This window comes from Erigeron canadensis, chromosome 1 (genome assembly GCF_010389155.1).
Source record: "Erigeron canadensis isolate Cc75 chromosome 1, C_canadensis_v1, whole genome shotgun sequence".
In the NCBI taxonomy this organism is placed as follows: domain Eukaryota; kingdom Viridiplantae; phylum Streptophyta; class Magnoliopsida; order Asterales; family Asteraceae; genus Erigeron; species Erigeron canadensis.
This window is the reverse complement of record NC_057761.1, coordinates 38722130-38745306: the sequence shown is the minus strand read 5'-3', so window position 1 is coordinate 38745306 and position 23177 is coordinate 38722130. Positions and strand designations below refer to the sequence as shown.

At 32.6% G+C, this 23177-nt stretch overlaps 1 protein-coding gene across 1 annotated transcript; it reads right to left on the bottom strand.

Annotated features, from left to right (window-relative positions):
- Window positions 1–2801: 2801 nt before the first annotated feature.
- Window positions 2802–19633, bottom strand: LOC122597798 (MADS-box protein 04g005320). Its single transcript, XM_043770374.1, has 8 exons — window positions 19449–19633; window positions 14974–15052; window positions 7481–7542; window positions 7163–7262; window positions 6969–7010; window positions 3546–3587; window positions 2988–3124; window positions 2802–2880 (listed from the first exon to the last, which is right to left on the bottom strand). Exons 1-8 carry the CDS (start codon window positions 19631–19633, stop codon window positions 2802–2804), a joined length of 726 nt encoding a protein of 241 aa, XP_043626309.1.
- Between the last annotated feature and the right edge of the window lie 3544 nt (window positions 19634–23177).

The window sequence follows — 23177 nt, the reverse complement described above, 5'->3', positions numbered from 1 at the left end:
TATGTATTGGATTTGGTATGGTATAGAGATATAGGTATACATGGATTCATATGAATGTGTGTTGATTTTTAAGTGTGTATTGTTTGATAGATGCTAATGTGTGAGATGAAAATTATAGAGTGTAATAAAAAAATGTTGTCTACTTGAGGTACCAAAAGTGAAACAATTGACAACTTGAGGTATCAAAACTGTAACTTTCTCAAAAAAAACTGGGGGTCAAAAGACTAAAATACTCCTCACGTGAGGGCGTTAACAGTAAAATTTAACACCGTATGAACGTGGTACCAAAACTGAAAAAAACACAAAACTTTAGGTATGAAAGCTGCAAAATTTTGAGTTGGAGACCAAAAATGCAAAAGTTGCCAAGTTGAGGTACCAAAAATGTAATTTTCTCCCCATATAAATATATCTTCTTGGTCTGTATGATCATCCGATCCCTTCCTTTGTAGTGCAAACACACCAATGGAACCACATACCTAAGTACGTACGTGCACGATGTCGCAAACTACACCCTATGTTAGGAACGATGCCCGGGGAATAAAATTTCCAAAAATCAAGCAAAACTTACATTGTTAAGAGTGCATTGACCCTCCCCCCCCCCCCCCTTGTGTTTAGTATCGCCCATACCCACTTGTCGCCATGACTAATGCATATCAAAAGCCCATATCGAACATCACAACAAAATAAAGGATAACCAACACATTATCTGCAGTCTCTCATCAACTCGGATCGATGAGTTAAACCATGTAACACTATGATTAAAGGGACTTGAAGTGAAATTTAATTGAACTACTTAACGAGCATCACTGAAGCACACCCAAACAAGCAAAAGTATAACATACAATGATAATCTGATTCTTGGCATATCTACCAATTAATATACTAAAATAGGATTACAACATTGTTTGATCGACACGTGGCATAATATTAAAACGACACGTGTCTATTTAGTCTTCTTATTAATACAAATAAAATTCTATTACAATTAGAATTATATATTTTATTTTTTTAATTTCCTAATTCTAATACAAGTTGAAGTTCTACCCGATTGATCTTACTAACTAAACAATAATTCTTTAAAATAATATAAAATATTATCTAATAAATAAAAAAAGAATATTTTATTAACTTACTTATTACTCCCTCCGTCCCAATTTAAATGTCAAAATTTGACTTGCTGAGTCTTTCCTCTCTTACTTTGACCGTAAGTATTTGTATTTGTATAATATAATACTTAATGAAAGTTATATCAATGAAAAGTACATGTAAAGCTCAATCTATTCAATATTTTACATCAATTAATATATAACACACACGAAACCGTTTACGGTCAAAGTTACGAATAAGAGACTTCAAAAGTCAAAATTGGACATTTAAATTGGGACGGGGAGTATAAACAAGCCGTAATATAAATATGCATATGGACATATCTTATTTAAATATATTATTATAATAGTATTAAATTATTTAAGTATGTTATTTGCATCTTTTAATTTAAATCCTAAATTTAATACAAATTATCATCTTATGAAAATTTTCTATTCCACAATGTCGATGCTCACCTCCTGTCACCTATTTACGTAAGGATGATATTTGTATCACTTTTTTTAATTTTCTTACCACTATGTATAAGTATCATTGCAGATTGTACAAGTATTAACTACACCGATGTGGTAAAATAATCAAATAATTTGGTACTAATATCAATTTTCATTTACATAGTATCTAATAATGAAGTTATTCATCGAAAGTCTAATTTGAGGTATTGTAGTTCCTTCGATTATTTCCAGTTTTCCTTTTTTCCTTTAATCTTCTAAATTGCTAATTTATGTATTTTAGTTACTTCATTCATTCAATTTATTGTTTTTTTTAAATATAGTGTTGTTTATGGAATCATGCAATTGGGTTTGTATACTCTGTCTGATGTATTCGTATCTACCAATAAACTAAAACATTGATATGTTTTTGAAACAACACGTAGCGTAATCCTTGATTGACGCGTGTCATTTTAATCTATTTATTTTGTTAAATTAGCTTTTTTTAGTTGTATATAAATTCAATTCACTTATTAGACTTAAAATTAAACTCTAACGCTTGGCTTATTAATAAAAAAAACATTATAACCTTATTTGATTGATCGTTTTCACACTAATAAATTGTCACTTTTTCTTTATCAATTATTCAACTCCTATTACTTATATTAGTTATAATTAGTTATTAATATGAATACTTCAAAATTTTGAGTTTACGATTCGAAATCACAAGGCTATTTGCCATCATCCATTATGCTTACAAGTTCCAATTTTGATGTAGTTCTAAAGTTTAAGGTAAATCTAAAATTCTAACCAAACATATATTATATTTATCATTGTTGTTTATATAATTTAGCTTTGATAATCGGTTTACTTTAACCATAATTTATTTCATACTAATCATGTATGAGACATATTTGAATTTTTTTATGATACAATCTATATATAGCTACTGTATATCATATGAGTATTAGGACTATATGGTCATATAAACCTCTCAATTGCTTTCAAGGACACTTTCCTTAATCATATTTCCACTTTAGGTATTCTTAATTAAGCTAGATTAAGTACATAAATCCTGCTTGATAGGTACGAGAAAAGTAAGCAATAGAAAGTGAGTAACAAACTAAACAATAGCAACTTTTTTGCCTTTATTATTGAGCACAATAGATGCAATACTTACCGCATGCATCGGCTTGCTACTTTATCAAATAAGAATTAAGACAGTAAAATAAATGTACTATGCATAATCTATCATCTAAAAATTTATCAAAGCATCCATCCTGGTATAATTCCATTAGCATTTTGTAATATGCTTGGATCATCATTTGGTGCCTCATTATTGTAGCTGATGTAAACAAAAAATCTATCAGTGAATTCAAGTAGTACGAGTAATATATATGATTGTAAAATACATACAGTTTTTACTTTTAAGTATGATAATAAATAATGTACCCAATTTGGATATTGTCATTGCAATCAAAACTTTGGAAATAACCCTCCCGGCGAGGAGGCATTATTTGTCCGTTCTCAAAGTTACGCTCGTTGGCTTTCCATGATACTTGGTAAGCTGCACTACTACTTTCTTCCAACTGTCAAAGCGTACCGAAAATACTATTGGTATGTTTAAAATAATATTCAGACCCATAACTTATAATAATATCTGTGATATTATTGGTGCATGTTTGATAAATTGGTTGGGTTAGATTAATTTTGCATACATTTTTCATTTTTGAGATGTATATATCAATAAATTTGCCAACAAAATAATCTGAATCCACCTACCCCAACACCAAAATATTTGCTATCCGCAATTAATCTGTTATAAAACTCGGATTGTACGTGTTTGTAATTCTAGCTTGCTATTTTCTTCATTTCAACATATAACATCTTTGGGATGGTTTATAAGTAATGTAGACCTAGATTTACAGTTTAAAAAAGATGAGTTAAAAAAAAAAAAACACGATATAATTAAAAGCAATCAATCAGGGTTTGATAACAATCATAACATACCTTATGTTTAAGGGATTTGTTAACTTCCAATAATGACTGTTCCTGTAACAAAATTATAATTAGTTTTCTTTCATATATATTTTCTTAAGATATTATGTAGCTAGTCCACCTTAATTATAAACTACAAGATATATAATTAAATAAATCTAAGAACTAATAATATAATAATGTGATGAAATTTATGTGAATATATGGTAGTCTGGAATATGTTCAGACTGTATATAGCATGCAGCTAGCTAGCTACTGCTAGGATATGATATGATGGTACCTTGACAATATGGGCACTGCAACGGATCCAAAAGAGAACAAAACAAAACAAACCAAAGCCTAGCAGAAAGTACGACTTCCTTAATTACTTTATTATATAAACCACGACAAATTAATGCTGGAGATGTAGACGCATATACGAGTATATGTAATTAGTATGGAAAATGATACATACATGATACACCTCACCGGGACACACACCATCACGTCGCTTTTGACATGGGACAGAGGGGTTCAAATGAGGCGATCGAGTCAGTTTGGTTAATTAGTTAGAAATTATGAAACATATTTTACGTTTCGGTAATTTTTTTATTACTTGAAATTGAATCGGTTTAGACGGTACATCAGGTACTTAAAAATTTATGTAATTTTCGGTTTGGATTCCGGCTATTCATTTATTAAAGTTATATTAATATAAAGAATAATGATATATCAACCAAATTTATTAGCCTGAAAATTAACCCACTATAAGATATGGGAGATGATAAATATACCACATATTTTGATTAATGTATTTTATTGTACAGTTTTTACAATAGAATGTACAAATTAATAATGTGATAGTGTGGTAGATTTATTAAGTTATATGGTACTAATATCATTTCCCATAAGATATATATACGTAAGCATGTATGTAATTGGTTTCAATCATACAGTTCGGTTTGTTTTTCACCCCTATAATGGTGCATGATCAAGGCAGTTAGCGTGTCACGGCGTACATATATTTTGTTCTTTTAAGGTATTAAATGACGGTTTGAATATTTCATTTGAAAAATATTGTTCAACTAGCTAATTAGCCCGGGTTCAACCCGGACATATTAATGAAAGTTTTTTAAAAACGTAAGATCATCAGTGAGTTGCGACAAAATGGATTGAATCTATTCTTAAATATCTATGTGATTATTTACTACAACTTTTTTTTTATATAGTTTTGATAAATAAAATGCATATAGCTATATATATTTTACTTCAAAATATTCTTTTTGCTCGGAAATAAATAAAAAAATGTCTATATTTTTTAAAGTTTCATCAAGACTTAAATGTAAATTATAAAATTATATGAAAAATTAATAAAGTAATTAAGATAGTGTTAAGATGGATTAATTTTTAAAAAAGCTAAAATGTTGCTAAAATTATAATTTTAAATATGATGTCATAATTTCTAAAATCATTTGTAGGAAAGATTGTGAGTTTGCCACATAGGAAATTTTCTACAAAAATCTTCTATTCTAGAAACAATTCTCTTTTATTTATATAAGAGATTGTGGTTTTTACTTGACCAACTTTTTTGGTGCAATGTATTTATTCTAACGTAGTCGTTACTCGTACTCTTAGTATACTTTTACTGGTGGCTCAATTTTACTCTAGTCGGGAACAAATTTTTTTTCTCCAAAATTATTTAGTCTCGTGAATTTACTACTACAATTACAATCACTACAAGAAAAAAGTTTTTTAATGACCATTTTTCTTAGTGACAACTTAAATTTGATCACTAATAACCTTATTTAGTTATCATTTAAAAAAAGTAGTCATTGAATTTGGTCATTAATAGTGACCAAAAAATAACATTTTTTTGTCTTTAAACAAAATTAGTGACGGACTTATAGTGACGAAAAGTAACCACTCAAAATTTGGTAACTAACCACAATAGTGACCAAATTTTGATTGTTAATGACGAAAATTTGGTCATTATAATAAGTTAGTGACCAAATATTTTTCATCACTAATATCTGACATTTTTCTTGTAGTTAATGTTCATGTGCGAAGTATATCACGTAGGGGACTCATCCATTTTTATTGGTTTTTTTTTTCTCTAGTTTTCTTCTTATCATTATATGTAATGTAATCAATCGATCTTATACGTATCTAAATGTCTAGTCTAATCAAATTAATATAGAGTTTTAATTCACGCAAAATTTTGTTTCATAGCCCAACCATTATAAAGCCCGTTAATATATTCACTTTGACCTTTTGTTGTGTTATATCATTGACTTTAATTTTAAATACTTTTATTTATATTGTATGATATTTGATAAATATTATACGAGTATTTAAAGTATTGAAAATATATTTAAAATTTAAATTATATATATATATTGCATCAATTATTTCATAACAAACAAAAATATTTAAAGTTAAAAGTTGGAAAAAAAAAAACCTTTACAAATTCAAATTTGAGCATTTTAACTAAAAAAAGGAGTTAACTTATATAGTGTTAGAATATTTAACCAACTTTGTACGTTTGATGATAACATTAAGAGTTTAGTGCATGTAACTTTTTTGTACTCATTATTTTCCATTTTACCTTAGACATATGTTTATAATAATATTATCCTCCAATTATCATCTCTATCACATCAACAGTACATCAACCAAGATACCCATATGAAGACCCCCTGCCTATAAAACGTTGCATGCCTCCTCCCTCGTGTACGTTGCCCCGAAAAATTATACCACTCGAGCCCCCCCCCCCCCCCGCTTCTCCTCCGACGCCATATGCCTAGCTATAGCATCTTTGAAGACGCCATGCCAAGACGCCCTCAAGTCAAGACACCTTAGGCCGGTCCTTATACTCACGTTCTGGGGCGTCCGACGCTCGTTCATCGGTGGTCGGTATTAGCACACCTGCGTCCATGCGTGCGTCCGACTTGTTCCTTCCAACTTCAGACGCAGCAAAGGAGAAGAGAGTGGGGCCTTATGTGGTGGTTTCCGTTGCAAAATAAATAAATAAAAATAGGAAAGAAGTGGGGAAAAAGTTGTAGTATAAGGAGGGGATGTTTTTGGAGAGAAAAAGCTGATGAATAATGAAAGAAGGGAGCAGACCTTATAGGCACCAACCTTATAGACAGGCAACAACCTTATAGACAATTGGCTAATTTTTATGTCCCTTTTAAGTAAATAAAACTTCAAAAATGTGTCCAACTAGGCCCTTTTATTACCAAAACGATATCGGTTTGCTAACAGTAAAAACGGGCTAATATGGATACATTTTAAATTTTATGAAATTGGAAGATTGAGAAATATGATATCTTAAAATAGAAAAAAATAAAAATAAATTTTGAGAGAAAGATTTGACGGTTTGCATCGGAAATGATAAGTCAAAATGCGTACATAATACAATAACCCTTGAAATTAAGTAAAGATAAAAGCAGTTACCTTTTGCTGTAATTCTGAAAGTTGACTAAGCATACGTCGAGTCTGCAGTTACCATTTGCACAACAATAATATCTCAACACTGTGCCCACAAGTAATAGAGTACTCAAGAAATATATATATATATATATATATAGAAGTCTTAAGTCTTTATCCTATAACTAGCTAGCTATATTAAGCCTTGTTATTTGATTTACCTTGGTTGACCGGACTTGCCTTAGAGAAGAATCCAGTTGACGCTCAAGCCGGTCGAGCTCCTTTGATCCCAACCGCTCCAATTCTTCTCCTAAATAATTCCTGAATCGAGATCTATGCAATTAACAAGATTTATATACGTAAGCCTACAAAAGGTTAGCTAGCTAGGGTGTTCTCAAAGAAGGCGTTTTCAAGATTATAGTCACATAATTAAACGGTTCACATGGAATATCATATCATGGATCGATGTCGCTGCGTTTCTATATCACTCAATCGATCACTTGTATGGTTACTAGCTAGCTAGATCCAACAAATTATACCTTTGAGATTGTTGCAAGATATCAACTTTTGCTTTCAACTTTAAATACTCCTGGTAGTTGTCCTGCAAGGTTCATGATGACTGATATTAATTAGTCCTACTTCTGCTTGTTCCTTAGAAATATATGTTGGAAAAATAATGATTCGTATTAATAAATATAATGAAAACATGATTAAGATTACTAACTTGAAGATCTTGAGGAACCTGTTAATTGATTCAGCATACGTGCCATTGAGATTGGTTCCCAAATTAAGGTGATTATAGATTAGATGGGGAAGAAGATTAGAAAAAAAATACACACACACTTAGAGAGGGGACCGAAATTATTAGTGATGGATTAGTCACTAATGACTTGATTATGTTATATTTATATATATATCATTTATACTTAGCCCCCTCGGTGTTTTGTTTTACGTGTATCTTAAACCTCTTTATTTCTAATCACCTAATGGGAAACCCTATATTATGTCATTAATGGTAAATACGCCCATCGTATATTTACCGACATAAGGATTTCAATTATTTGTCAATTATCATATCGGACTGATATATGATCGGTGAAGGTCACAACTACGTGAGTCCAACATTCTTCCACTTGACCAAGCGATCATTTATCTATGAGTATCACAGTTAATCCGGCCGGGATCATACTCATTTTGTTTTAAACCGAAATCATAGCCAATAAGTAAAGTCGTAGAGAAGAACATCAACTCAGGACCCCCACTAGTCAAACTATGACTCAAATTTAAAACTAAATAAGCAATGATCAATTGACTAAGACAAATTTTGTTATAGCAATGTCCATACATCATTATGCATGCTGAATGTAAATAATAGACAAACAAAATCTGAATACAGAGGAAAACTTTATTACATTTAATAATAATGACCTAACAAGTACAATATGCTATCAAATTAAATCTTTTGTAAGCCCCATCTTCGACACGTGTCCTACGAAGATATTAGGAGGAAGACCTTTGGTCATCGGATCCGCTAGCATATCATTTGTACTTATGTACTCAATACAAAGAACATTTTCCTCAACCCGTTCGCGTACAAACAGATACTTTGTATCGAGGTATAGTCCAGCGCCAGTCGAACTGTTACTGTTCGAGAAAGTTACGGCAGCTGAATTATCACAGTAAAGCTTCAATGGTCTAGAAATAGAATTGACGATTTTAAGTCCACTGACAAGGTTCCTCAACAACATTCCATGACAAGTGGCATTGTAAACGGCAATATATTCAGCCATCATGGTGGACGTTGCAGTCAGTTTCTGTTTATGACTTCGCCAAGAGATAGGTCCGCCAGCTAACATGAAAATATATCCAGAAGTAGATTTCTTGTCCTCTTTGCTTTTAGCAAAATCAGAATCAGAATATCCTACTACTTCTAAGTCATCACTCCTTCTAAAAGTTAGTTTGTAGTCTTTGGTACCTTGCAGATATCGTAGAACCTTTTTAGCCGCTTTCCAGTGTACCAATACAGGATTAGACAAATAACGTCCTAGCATACCGGCAATGTAAGCGATATCTTGTCGAGTGCAGACTTGAGCATACATAATGCTCCCAACTACTGATGCATAAGGTATCACCCTCATCTGCTCCTTTTCAATCTCAGTACTCGGGGTTTGGAAAGAACCGAATACGTCTCCTTTAACTACTGGAGCTACAGTGGGCGAGCAGTCCTGCATTTTATAGCGTTCCAGAATACGGTCAATATAGGCCCTTTGAGAAAGACCCAGAACACCATTACGCTTATCCCGGTGTATTTCGATACCTATGACATAAGAGGCCTCACCGAGATCTTTCATGTCAAAATTTTGCGAAAGCATGCGCTTCGTTTCATGCAGCATATCCAAGTAGTTACTTGCAAGTAGGATGTCATCTACGTACAAAACAAGGATTATGAAGTTACTCCCACTGATCTTGAGATAGGTGCATTAATCCACTGGATTCTTTAAGAAATCTTGTCCTTTCATGACTTCATCGAACTTAAGGTACCATTGACGTGACGCTTGTTTCAACCCATATATGGACTTCTTCAACTTGCAGACCATGTGCTCTTTACCTTTTGGAATGAATCCTTCAGGCTGCCACATGTATACGTCTTCTTCCAAGTCTCCATTAAGAAAAGCGGTCTTGACATCCATCTGATGTAACTCAAGATCAAAATGAGCTACTAGTGCCATGACGATCCTTAGGGAATCTTTACGAGACACAGGAGAAAAGGTCTCTTGATAATCAATTCCAGCCTTTTGAGTATAGCCTTTTGCAACCAGTCTAGCCTTATAGCGTTCAACATTTCCATTCGGGTCTAGTTTGGTTTTGAAGACCCATTTACAACCTGTTGGTTTGGATCCTTCAGGAAGTTCAACCAAATCCCAAACGTCATTATGTTTCATGGAATTAAGCTCCTCAATCATGGCGTCATTCCATTTAGAGGCTTGGTTACTATTAATGGCTTCTTGATAAGAGGTAGGATCAGTAAGCTTTCCAATGTCCTCATCTTCAGCTAAGAAGGTGACATAATCATCAAAATATGTGGCCCTTCGTTGCCTGGATGATCTTCTAAGCTGAATTTCGGGTTCTGTAACGGAAGGTCCTTCATCATTCGCAGCATCAACATTATGATTAGGAGAAGGAGGATCATTGATATTAGAAGCGTTGTGATTAGGAGAAGGTTGATCAGTGGTTTGAGCAGCGTTGGGTACAAGAGGAATTATCGGAGGACTAATAACCGACAAGTGGTTTCCCCCCGCATCTTTTACATCATGCAAATCCAAGTTATGATTTGTCGTCTCCCACTGATCTCTGATTTCTCAAGAAAAGTAGCATGCTGCGTGTCAGTGATGGAAGTAGTATGGGTAGGACAGTAGAACCGATAACCTTTTGAGTTATCTGGATAACCAACAAAGAAACATGTAATGGTTTTAGGGTCCAGTTTCTTTAGGTTTGGGTTATAGATTTTAGCTTCGGCAGGACAGCCCCATACTTTCATATATGCTAGACTTGGTTTCTTACCTGTCCAAATCTCATGAGGAGTTTTAGGGACAGATTTGGATGGAACCCTATTGAGTATATGAACGGCTGTTTTTAAGGCCTCAGTCCAAAGGAAATTAGGTAAGTTGGTGTTGGCAAGCATACTTCTCACCATGTCCATTAAGGTTCGGTTTCTCCTTTCAGCAACACCATTTTGTTGAGGAGAACCAGGCATGGTGTATTGGTTAATAATGCCATGGTCTTTGCAATAATTATGGAAAGGACCAGGAGCTTGACCAATGTCAGTATGTCTGCCATAATATTCACCTTCCCTATCTGATCTTACAACTTTTATTTTACGATCGAGTTGGTTTTCAACCATAGTTTTATAATCAATAAAAGTTTGTAAAGAATCAGATTTTTCCTTAATTAAATACAGGTGCATATAACGCGAATAATCGTCAATGAATGTAATAAATGATGTATGACCAATGATTGATGTGGAATAAGGGCCGCTAATGTCAGTGTGTATTATTTCCAACAAGTTGGAACTCCTAGTGGCTCCTTTCTTATTACCTTTAGCCATTTTGCCTTTAAGGCACTTAATACATGTTTCAAAATCACTGAAATCGAGAGAAGGTAAGATTCCATCTTTCACTAGTCGTTTCATGCGATCTTGTGAGATGTGGCCAAGACGTTTATGCCACAACATAGAGGAATTCTCCAATTTCTTAGGTGATTTTGTCTTTGCTTTAGTTACATCATCAACATTAAGAGACAACAAAGACTGGGAAAATTTATGATCTAGTTCTAATTTGTACAATAATCCATCCAAAAAACCACGACCAAGCAATTCATTATTTAAAGTAATAGCAATCTTGCCGCTACCATGAATCATTACATAACCTTCAAGATCAAGTTTACCAATAGATACAAGATTCCGAGTAATTCTCGGTACATATAAGGTATCTACTAGTCTAATAGTCTTTCCGGTACTCATATGTAGAATTAAAGTTCCCATGGCTTCGACATCTAAGAGATCACCACTTCCAACTCTAAGCTTTCTTTGGCCCTTTGGTAGCTTCCGGATTGTAAGGAATCCCTTCATTGAGTTGGTCACATGAACCATAGAACCAGAGTCACCCCACCATGTATTAATAGGTACATCAGTCATAAAAGAATCAAATATTGCATAAAGTACATTACCTTTCTTAGCTAGCCATTCATTGAATTTAGGGCAATTTTTCTGAGTGTACCCATTTGCACGACAGAATTTACAATAAAGTTTGCCACTCAAGGGATTAGAGCTAGAAGCAACTACACCAGGATTGGTCTTAGGGACTTTATTTGCATTCTTATTACCAGAATTACCAGATCTACCCTTCCTTTTCTTAGAATTAGTAGTGGTGGTAAGATGAACAGACTCAGGCTGTGCCAGTTTGATGCGTTCCTCTTCTTGCACACACATCGAAATTAGATCACTTGTTGACCACTTATCATTCATAGCATTGTAATTCACTTTGAAGGTGTCAAAACGAGCAGGTAAGGATGTCAATATGAAGTGCACAAGAAAGTTATCCGACACTTCCATTTCAAGGCTCTTAAGCTTATTAGCCATGTCAGTCATCTTCATAATGTGTTCACGAAAACCACTGCTACCATCATATTTCAGAGTAAGCATTTGCAGCATCAAATTACTTGCTAGCGCCTTCGATGATCCCTTGAAATGATCCTCTACAGATTTGAGGTATTCCTTCACCTTGTCAGAATCAGGAATTGCTCCTCGGATGCTGAGGTGGATTGTATTCTTGACCAGCATAAGTGATAAGCGATTCGCCTTTTCCCATCTATCATAAGCCGTCTTCTGCTCCTTAGTGGATTGCTCGGTAATGGCAGCAGGTTCATCCTGACAAATGGCAAGGTCGTAATCTAACATGCCTAAAGTCAGCATTAGTTGATCCTTCCAAGAAGCATAGTTCGCGCCAGTGAGTGGCTCAATGCCAAAGTTAGGTACTGACAGTGGAGATAAAGAGGATATGAATTTACGATACGAGTTAAAGAAGGTTATTTATAGTGACGTAGTTAGCTGTGTAAAGCGGACTAAGTGAGGTCTCTTAGAGTAATGGAACTAAATTAAGTATGCCTAATGTTCCTAAAGTTATGAGACTGTGACCATTATATTAATGAAGCAAGTGATAAGTACGCTTATGATAAACACCAAAACCATAAGCTAAAATTAGGCTCCACTTAGATGTTACATCACCTTTGGGCAGAAGTAACTAATATCTAAGCGAAAAACATGAGCTTTAGGTTCATGCAACACAACACTTATCTTTTGACCTTTGGGCACAAAATTAAGCATCGTGTATATTATGCATGAAAAAGAGTTCCTTTTGCTACACATAACATATTAAATCACCTTTGGGCAGAATTTAATACGCTAAGTGTTTATTACGCTAAAGGAAAAGAAAAAACGCAACACGAGAATCATATTTGACCTTTGGTCACAAACAATGAAACCATGTATTAGTGCGAAGCCCCCAAGCATTACAGGGGTCCGGGGGCAGCGCCCCTGGAAGCGGGGTCCAAGGGGCAGAGCCCTTGGCTGGGCAGAAATTTTTTTATTCCCATTAACTTGTTATGGCAAAAACGTCTCAGAAAAAATTATTTCTGAAAAATTAGAGACAAATTTGACCATAAAATTATGGGGTTATTTCGATAAAGACTAAATCAAAAGACGACTTAAGTTAAATCAAGATCAAATTCAATAAAGACTAAATCAAAATCGACTAAAATTAATGTCGAATTCAATAGAGCCTAAATCAAAAAAGAGCGACTTAAATTAACGTCGAATTGAATAAAGTCTAAATCAAAAAATTAATATACGGTCAAATTTAATGATGCAAATGAGGTCGAACTCTTGTTTTGAATACACAAGATTTCTCTTATTAATTACAATGAAATATATGAATTTCCATTATTACTTACAATCAAAACATAATGTATTCAAAACAATTTTGAGGTCGAGTAAGTTGCTTAGGTCGAGCTCGAGTGAAGCAATGTAAGGTCGAGCTTGACAAGTTGAGGTCGAGCTCGAGTTAATCTTAGGTGGTCGAGCTCGGGTAGTAAGGTTTTAAGGTCGAGCCCACTGATCTAATGTAAGGTCGAGTTCGAACATGATGGTTAAGGTCGAGCTTGACATGGATTAGAATTAAGGTCGAGCTTGACTATGGTTCTTAGGTCGAGGTCGAGCCTAGCTAGGTCGAGCTCGAGTAAGATGCCTAGGTCGAGCTCGAGTTATGAGCTTAAGGTCGAGCTCGAGCTATGAGCTTAAGGTCAAGTTCAAGCTGTTTAATTAAGATCGAATTCGATTTGTTTAGTCCATTGGTCGAGCTCGAGGGGAGGATTAAGGTCGAGCTCGAGTGGAGCTTAGGTCGATGTCAGCTTGATCTTGGTCGAGGTTAGCCAAGACTGAAGTCATTTAGGTCAAGGTTCAACCAACATTTAGGTCGAGGTTCGACCATTAATCTTTTGGTCGAGGTTCACTAGCTTTAAGATCGAGGTTCACCTAGCTTTATCTTAGGTCGAGGCTCGACTAGATTGAGGTCGAGGATCAGCAGCTAGGTCGATGTTAAGCATGAAGGTGAGGTCGAGGCTTGCTAGTAAATTGAGAAATTTAAATTAATTCGTCCATTGGTATGGACTTCAACCCATAATTATAACCAAAACCTTAACTTTATGATCAAAACCTTAACTTTATTTATTAAAATCATGTTTAATTTAATAAACCATTTTCGGTTTTAAGAATAATACGAATCAAGATCATAAAGAACGAGTCTCTGATGCCAGATGTTGGAAAAATAATGATTCGTATCAATAAATATAATGAAAACATGATTAAGATTACTAACCTGAAGATCCTGAGGAACCTGTTAATTGATTCAGCATACGTGCCATTGAGATTGGTTCCCAAATTAAGGTGATTATAGATTAGATGGGGAAGAAGATTAGAGAGAAAATACACACACACTTAGAGAGGGGACCGAAATTATTAGTGATGGATTAGTCACTAATGACTTGATTATGTTATATTTATATATATAACATTTATACTTAGCCCCCTCGGTGTTTTGTTTTACGTGTATCTTAAACCTCTTTATTTCTAATCACCTAATGGGAAACCCTATATTATGTCATTAATGGTAAATACGCCCATCGTATATTTACCGACATAAAGATTTCAATTATTTGTCAATTATCATATCGGACTGATATATGATCGGTGAAGGTCACAACTACGTGAGTCCAACAATATAAACTAAACTAGACTGCATTCGACTAAATTAAAACCCCCTCATGAGTATCATCGCCTATAGATCGAGCCGTGGAAATATAGTTTTGCTTGCTTGTAATATTTGTATTGTGACCGACCAAAATGAATTGAACGGAATATTTAAACATAAAAGAGCACGTCAACCTATACATAGATCAACATCAAAGACCGAAACGCTACCTGTGAATCTTCATCTTCATGGTTAGCTTCCATTGTGCCGTAGTTGCATCTGTGGTACCTTTCAAGTGTCTTGGACATGCTAATGATGTATAATAAAAGTAGATTTAGAAAATATTTGGTGGACAAGAGAAAAATGAACGAGGTCTAAATATTTTGTTAACCAGATGGTTCGACCATGGTTCTACCACTGCATTTAGCCATCATTGCAATATTGAGTTAGAAAAATACCAAGCAGTATCCGGTATGCTATATAATTAATCTAATACGACTATACCAGACTGATTTATGAAGTAATTAACACAATCATGCATCTAAGAAAGTTCAATTCAATAAACTCAAAATAATGGAACATGTCTCCTAGAGGCCAGCTAAATATAATTGGGCATGAAGCACTTATATATATGACTAATGAACAAAGAGCACAAATTTCATTTAACTGTATTTATTTCTTCTTTCCTTTTTTTACAGTAGATATATTTTTCTTAGACGTCTTTTTTTTGCTACACAAAACGAATAATATGATTATATACACTGTCATACCATATGAATCATGTAATATTGATAGTGATCATTTCTGCATATGGGATAACTTAATTAGGCTTATATTAGACCTTAAATTAGGTGTGTCTAGCTAGCAAATTTTAGAATCAATCGATAGATTAGAGACCACCTATCGAATTATCTCATAAGGAACTTCCAATGTATCGCAAAAGCATTAGTAATCAGACTAAATTATACAACGTATGTGGCAACAACTGCTCAAAAACTTCATAGCACATATTATTTTGGATAATTCAACTTAATTAATATTAATATCAACTATTAGTGCTACTTATCGGTTTTTATAAATTATATTTACTCCTAAATTGAACACAAATGTTGGTTTTTCTCAATTTACTAAAGTACATCTTAATCAACACTTGCATTAGCAGTGTCTAACTTCTAGAGATCCTCATTTAATGGTCCCCTAAGATTAACTGAATTAGAGGGTGTGGCAGTCAATAGGCGTTGTCTCTTTTGGAAAGACATATATTGGATTGTAACTCATCAATCATCTGTATGAAGTCAATCTTTTGACTTTGATAAGCAACATTTGCAGTACAGCCCCCTAGAGGTGTATAAAATAACCGGTTAACCTAACCGACCCTATAAATAACCGGTTAGGAACCGATACCGTACAAACCGGTTATAGGTTATCATTAAACGTAGGTTAGGAACCGATCATTAGTTTCAAAACAAAATTCGGTTATCAACCGGTTAACCTATAACCGGTTGACCTATATATTTATTATCTATCTATAGTATTTTATTTATTACATACTCTAAAATCTTGTATATTTTCTTCTACTTCAGTTAATAAAAACCGAAATAGGTTAACCCTAAATTGGTTACATCAGTTAAGGTTTTTAAGTGTACAAACCGGTTATTAACCGGTACCGGTTATTTTTATAAAAAAAATTTATCGGTTTCGGTTACTAAAAAAAATAACCAAAACCGGTTAACCTATATTTGCATCTCTACAGCCCCCTATCTAACAAGCCCTCCTTTGTCCACTAGGAACACTTTGTGGATATTGTTAAAGGAACACTTTGTGGATATTGCCTAGACCATCTGCTCGATCTCTTATTATTGTCAGTAGAAACATATACAACAATTTAGTAGATTATTTGAGCCATGATGATATACCCCTTCGAGTCCTCATACGAAGAATACTCTTTACAAAGCATAGTAACGAAGGTCATAAGCTCGGAGGAATATAATTAATTAGTTAACATATATCTGTTCCAAAGATAAGAAAATATTCATCATTATCTCGGATAAACATAGCAACTCCCTAAATCTAAGGGGGAAAGATTAAACCTTAATCTTCTCCTGCATGAAAATTCTCTAAAGAGATAACCCTCATTCAATAAGCATCATAACACCATTAGCCGATCACACAAACAACCACAATTGGCGTAAAGAGGCATTGCCATACCTTCGGGAAATCGCCAACAAAACATAAATCCAAATCCCACTTGACCCTCGAATCATATTAGGCCTATGCGTTTCGATGTACAATCAATCCATTAAATTGTAATGCATATATATGTTTCTACATATCACATTTTGTAGAATAGCATATATAGCACTCGTAGTAATTAACCCAAAAACTATAACTTCACAGACTCACAAAAAACTGCACCTTAGATGCTTTTGATCGTCTTGGTAAAATCTCTCATCTTTTATAGGAAGAAGATACACTTGGATGTCGTTATTCAAACTGCTAGCTCTTTGCGTTATTTGGAAGAACATAAACCAAATATGTTTTCAAAGCATTAATATAAAACCGGAGGCTACGTTTAATGAAATAGTGCTACTTTCTTTTAATTGGATAATAAATAACGGCAAAAACTATAATTTTAGCTTGTTAGACTTGAAGATCAATCCATTCTCCTGTTAAGTGTAATATGTAACTTTTATCTTCTAGCATCTTGCTAGAGTATATACTTTATATTGCATTGTTGTTCAAAAAAAATTATTAGATACTATATTTAATTATCGACCATGTCTTTTACCTGCAAATAAGCCCGGATAAATATAATACACTATAAGTATGTATATCTTCGGATTATTAAAAAAAAAAAAAAAAAAAAAGAGAAAGAAAGAGAATCTGAAGCACCATTTTCTGTGCATTCCATATGTAATGAGTGAAGGCTCGATCTCCATGGCCACAAACTTAATCAAGAGATCTTTTGTTTGTCATAATATGTAACATATAGGGGTTGTTATGAATGTTATCGATTGTTTTTGTATTATATGATATATTCATAACTGGATTTGCGTCTTGTAAGTATTCAATTTGATCTTGGAGTAGTACTTAACTGTTCGATAATTGATTCTTCATCACATTTCGTTAAATCAAATAAAAGAGGCGAGTTTGATTTAATTTGTCTCCAAGAGCAAATATGGCCGGCCACTTCTTGCTTGAATTGAAGGCGGTGTTGTCCGTGTGCTTCCATTATATAACCAAAAGAGGGGACTTAACAAGCACACCAAGATGCTTTCGTGTGTGAATCTCAATAGGGGCAGAGGTGTGTTAGTTGACGACGTGGAAAGGGGGCTAATCTGTTGTATTATGATATATATATATATATATATATATATATATATATATATATATATATTATGACTTATTTGTTTGTGATCTGGTGAATCATTTACTGAATTCTTAGTATGATTTAGCAGGCAATATTACCGTGAAGCATCAAAAAACACATATTATGCTAACAGCCCTAGGCCTATGTTCTATGTATAACGACCGATCGAGGATGCAATATCTATCTCATGAAGCATATTTATTTGTATTAACATTTTGTTCGAGTCTTACCCCCTTGACATATTGGGGTCCATTGGTATTAAATTTCTATCTACGGTAGACGTGCTTTCTTTTTCATATCTATGGGTGATAAAAGGATATTCTTATCTAAAGATATTAATTAAAATTTATTCAATGAGAGGCAAGGTTTGGTAAAACACGTTCAGTTAAAATAATAGTTAGAATAACATATGTTAAACTTCTCGTTATTAACGGGGTAATTCACCATTAAAAAAAAACTACTGATTGAAAAACAACACCTACGTCATCATTGTTGAGTAAATAAACCGCCACTGGTACTTAAAGGAAAAGGGTAAATAATTATTAATTCTCTTAATAAAACATTCTAAAAATTCTCCTAATAATAGGATGATGACACTTAAAATATTAAGGGATAAGATTAATAAAGAAAATGAGTGGAATCCACATGTCATAATTATAAGGTTTTAAGAGAATTTTTAGGTAATCATTTTCCAAAGAAAAAGGTCACTACTAAATTACCTAATATTTTATTTTTAATTAGAATATTATTTAATTAGTTAAAATTGGAAAATTAAAAATCCCATCACTAGCTATTTAACAAATTAAAGCAAATATAACCAAAATTCTAGGTCAAATAGATGAAATGCGTGAGTTATTTTATGCTTGTATCAAGAGTCATCTAGCTTAATTAACTTCTGAGTTAATTGAGCTTACTCTCATCAATTGAGTTGACATTAGCTAGCTTAATTACTTTAACTTTTGATCGATCTTGTTGATTATTATAGTAATATATAAATTATCCATCGATCTCTTTTGGAAGATAATTATGCAACTTAATTGTATTAGCAACAGCTAGAAAAATACATAATTCTGCCTATTATATTTTTCTTGACTCGGATCTCAATCTTATTATACTTTTGGTTTCAAAAATCAAAATATAGAACAAAAATACAAATATAAAGTCTTGCTAATCAATATAGAAAACAAACTTATCTCATCCAACTCAAAATTTAGGGGGGCTATATATGAACTTGCGTATTTAGATTATGTGATTAGTTTCAATCATTTTTATTTAAATCAATGAATTGAGTATGATACTTATTTATATTTATATTGTATTATTGTATGTACGTACCTAGGTCCACTGCAGAATTCATGAAGTTTGCCACAACTAGAGAAGATGATAAGAGCAATTTCAGCATCACAAAGCACAGAAAGCTCATAAGCCTTCTTTAATAATCCATTCCTTCTTTTTGCAAATGTGACTTGTCTGTTTATCTTGTTCTCTATCCTTTTTAGCTCCACTCTTCCTCTACCCATAATTATTCTTTCTTTATATAAATATGATGAATATGAATTAATCATAGATACATGTGCAAATATATATGGTATTTAATAAGGTTGATAGATCGACAATATCATATTAGACTACGACTAGCTAGAAAACGACAGGAGGAGAGTTGGACGTACAGGTTTTTTTTTTTCTTTATACAATATGATATGTTAAACTGACAAAATAAATTAATAACTTTAAGTTTCATACACACAAAAGGATATATTGGTTATAGACAATATATTTCCTTTGGGTAGTGGTTGTCTTAACTTATGGTTTCTTATATGGTTTTTCATTTTACTAGAAATGGATACTATTTTGCATTGCTTTGTAATGGGCCAAAGCTTATAGTTTTTCGGTTGCTAGCTTTGTTTAAATTTTATGTCTATTATGAATTAATGAAGTCTTATTCTACCTAGGGATTTTTTATACTAGCCTTTTCTGTTCTAGTTTGAATCTAAATGTGTGTGAGGAAAGAGGACTGGATTGTGTTCATAGTGACACAAACTATAAAATACGTACAAAATTAATTATTTGGTCCTACATTTTGTGTTTAACAATCTAATTAATTTGTTACGTACTTAATATATATAATGCTGCGAATATATTACTCTTAGTTTATGGCGTTGTTAAATATTATTTTGGAAGTGACCTGACTAAGGTCCAAACCGAAGTACAACTTCACGTTGAATTTGATAGAATGATCGATCACCGAGTCACCCTAGACTGTTCGTGGTATTTTTAAGTATTCGACATCTAGTTTAATGATGTAAGAGATTGCAGTACACCATACCATTTACTCGATCTATCTAAAGTATTTGGGAAGGTTCTCCCTATATCAAATTAAACTGCGTGTTGTAGAGTTATGTTCGAGAGCTCTTTGAGACTTTAAGAGCTTGACTACGCCTCGGTGCTCTTCAATTCGAAACCTACCAACTTGGGCTCGAGTGGGAAATTTCTTTGAAGAACAATTTCTCTACAACAACTTCAAACATAAACTTCACACTAAATATCTACATTATCACCCTTAAGATTATTGGTTATATATATTAAATTCAAGTTTCCAATTGATTATATAATGTATTAACCAAATCATTCATACGAATGCACATAACATTCTATTTTACAACTGTATCTTGAAATAGCATATATTAAAATTATGTCAAAATTGGGCATATACCAGAATGGGCAAGCTAGGGATCTTTCAACATAACTATTTATGCAATAACAATTTCGCTAAAACTACTTTAAAAATCACTATTGTCACATTTAATTATATAACATTGCTAACGAGGTAGGCAAAACGTCAAACCAAGAAACAAAAAACCCAAAAAAATAACCGAGAAAACCAATCGTTTTTAATTTTCTAAAAAGCTACTCAATTTGGTTTCAACTTCTTAAAAAAACCTCTACCACAAAGTCAACCTTAAACCGAAGCATATATGTTTTAACGTATTCTAGTATTATCATTTTATTAATACGAGAGAAAGTATTCGTGTGTTGTGGTGGTGAAATGGTGGAGGTGATAGATTATATGGTGTGATAAGTCATAGAATGTGATAGGTCATAGAGTGTGATAGTCAAATGCCTTAGGCGTACAGGCTCCGCCTTCGGATTTAAAAATTCGTCGAAAGTATATCGAATGACATCTCTAATGAAATAACATGAAATTTTAAGAACACCTATATTTAGAATTTATCGATATGCGGTTTTTGAAATAAAAGAGTTTAAATGAATTAGAGGAACAAAATGATTTATAAAGGAGAGAAAAATAAATGAGTGGTTGAGATTTGAGGAGAGATGAAAATGAAAGTCGAAAGTTGTGGGGTATTGATGTATTGGTACATCATGCATTATCATATGTACATTGTTGAAAGTTGAAAGTTGAAACCTTATTTGCTTTATAATATAGTATATATAGAATATATATATATAGATATATATATATAATATTTACAACTTAGTACTAAACATTGAGTATACTAAATAAAATCAATTGCAAAGTTTAGGTTAAAATATTGCACATATCAATTCAGTTTTATTAAAAAATGCATAAAAATCTCAAACTATGTAAAGTTTATAAATATAAATTCAAAAAATTATGTAAAGTTCGAGTATTCATTTAAACATATATGCGGTCACCCTCAAATATGTTAAAAGGAGGACTTGAACTTTACAAAATTTCTTGAATTTATACTTATTTTGAATGGCCATCAATTTAAGCATAGTCCACATTGTAACATTTAACTCGCACTTTACATAATGTTTTAATTTTTTTGTTTTTTTTTTTGTTAATGGCCACTTAATTTAAGCTTTAAGACATTTCTAATTGTGAGTTGAAGAAAAAAAATTGAAAAAGATATTTAAAAGAAAAGTTTATATAAATGTTGATACCAATAAAATAAATAATTTTTGATAAATAGGTTGATGATTTTTAATCTTTTGATAAAAAGTTTTTTTTTTTGTCCGGTGATAAAAGAAAGAGAAATGTTATGTATATAAACTAAATACAAATAAATTTTTACAAAATGATATGACAAATTAGGTGGACCAATTATATGTTAAGTATGTTTCCCTTTCTTCATTTTCTTCCTTGATTTGATTAGTTAGACCAAAATTTATAAAAGTTTGTTTGTAATTCTAGCATTATTAGAAATAAACTTTAGAAAATTTTTGTCACCTAATCAATTCATTATCTTCAATTTATTTATCTTCAATTTATTGAAAAGTATTTTTAAATAAGTTGAAAATAATAGATTAATTAAATAATAACATAACAATCTTTCAAATCTTTTTGCCATTGTAAATGCTTATAATCCCTATCGCGATATTCATGAGTTGGGTACTCCACTCTCCTAGGGTTTTGTAGTATTGAATATTTTAAGGGAAAAAAATACTGAAAATTTTATTTAGTGAAGAGTGGGAGACAGCAAGTCACCTCAAACCTCAAAGCAAAGTACTTTATTCAAATACGTGTCAACCACCTAATGGCCAGTGATGGACCTCCAATCAGTAACTACACGGGGCCCCCGTAATCTTCCGTAGTTTAATGCTCCGTATTTATTAGTTTATTTATCAGTAACCACCTAAAACTTTTTGGCCCATTAATTTCTGCAGCGGGCTTGTTCTCCACTCTAGCCCAACATGTGAATATAAACTCTCTGGCCCATAAATTTCTGCAGCGGCTTGTTCTCCACTCTAGCGGCTAGCCCAACATCAACATGTGAATATGTAGATACTAGATACATCGTACATGGGGTCTTTGGTTAGAGGGAATTAATGAATCATAGAAATTGAAATGAAGTGAATAATAGTAATGATAGGAGAGAATAAACATTTCATTCTTTATTACAAACAAATAATGAATATTGAAATATAAAAAGTTAAACAAATTAATATGAAAAAATAATTTACCAAAATATAATTATTCTTTCACAACATAAATAATTAAAATTAATTACAATAAAAAATCATAAGAAAAAAAAAGGTAATTTAATTTCATTCTCATCATTCCTCACCATTTTAAAAGGA

Excerpts from the sequence above, each read along its gene's own strand:
- LOC122597798 (XM_043770374.1), bottom strand. The coding sequence starts at position 19,633 with ATGGGTAGAGGAAGAGTGGAGCTAAAAAGGATAGAGAACAAGATAAAC. Across the intron at positions 3,588-6,968 it reads TTTCAGAATTACAGCAAAAG|GAACAGTCATTATTGGAAGT; the intron begins GTAACTGCTTTT and ends ATTTTGTTACAG. Across the intron at positions 3,125-3,545 it reads ACAAATCCCTTAAACATAAG|TTGGAAGAAAGTAGTAGTGC; the intron begins GTATGTTATGAT and ends ACGCTTTGACAG.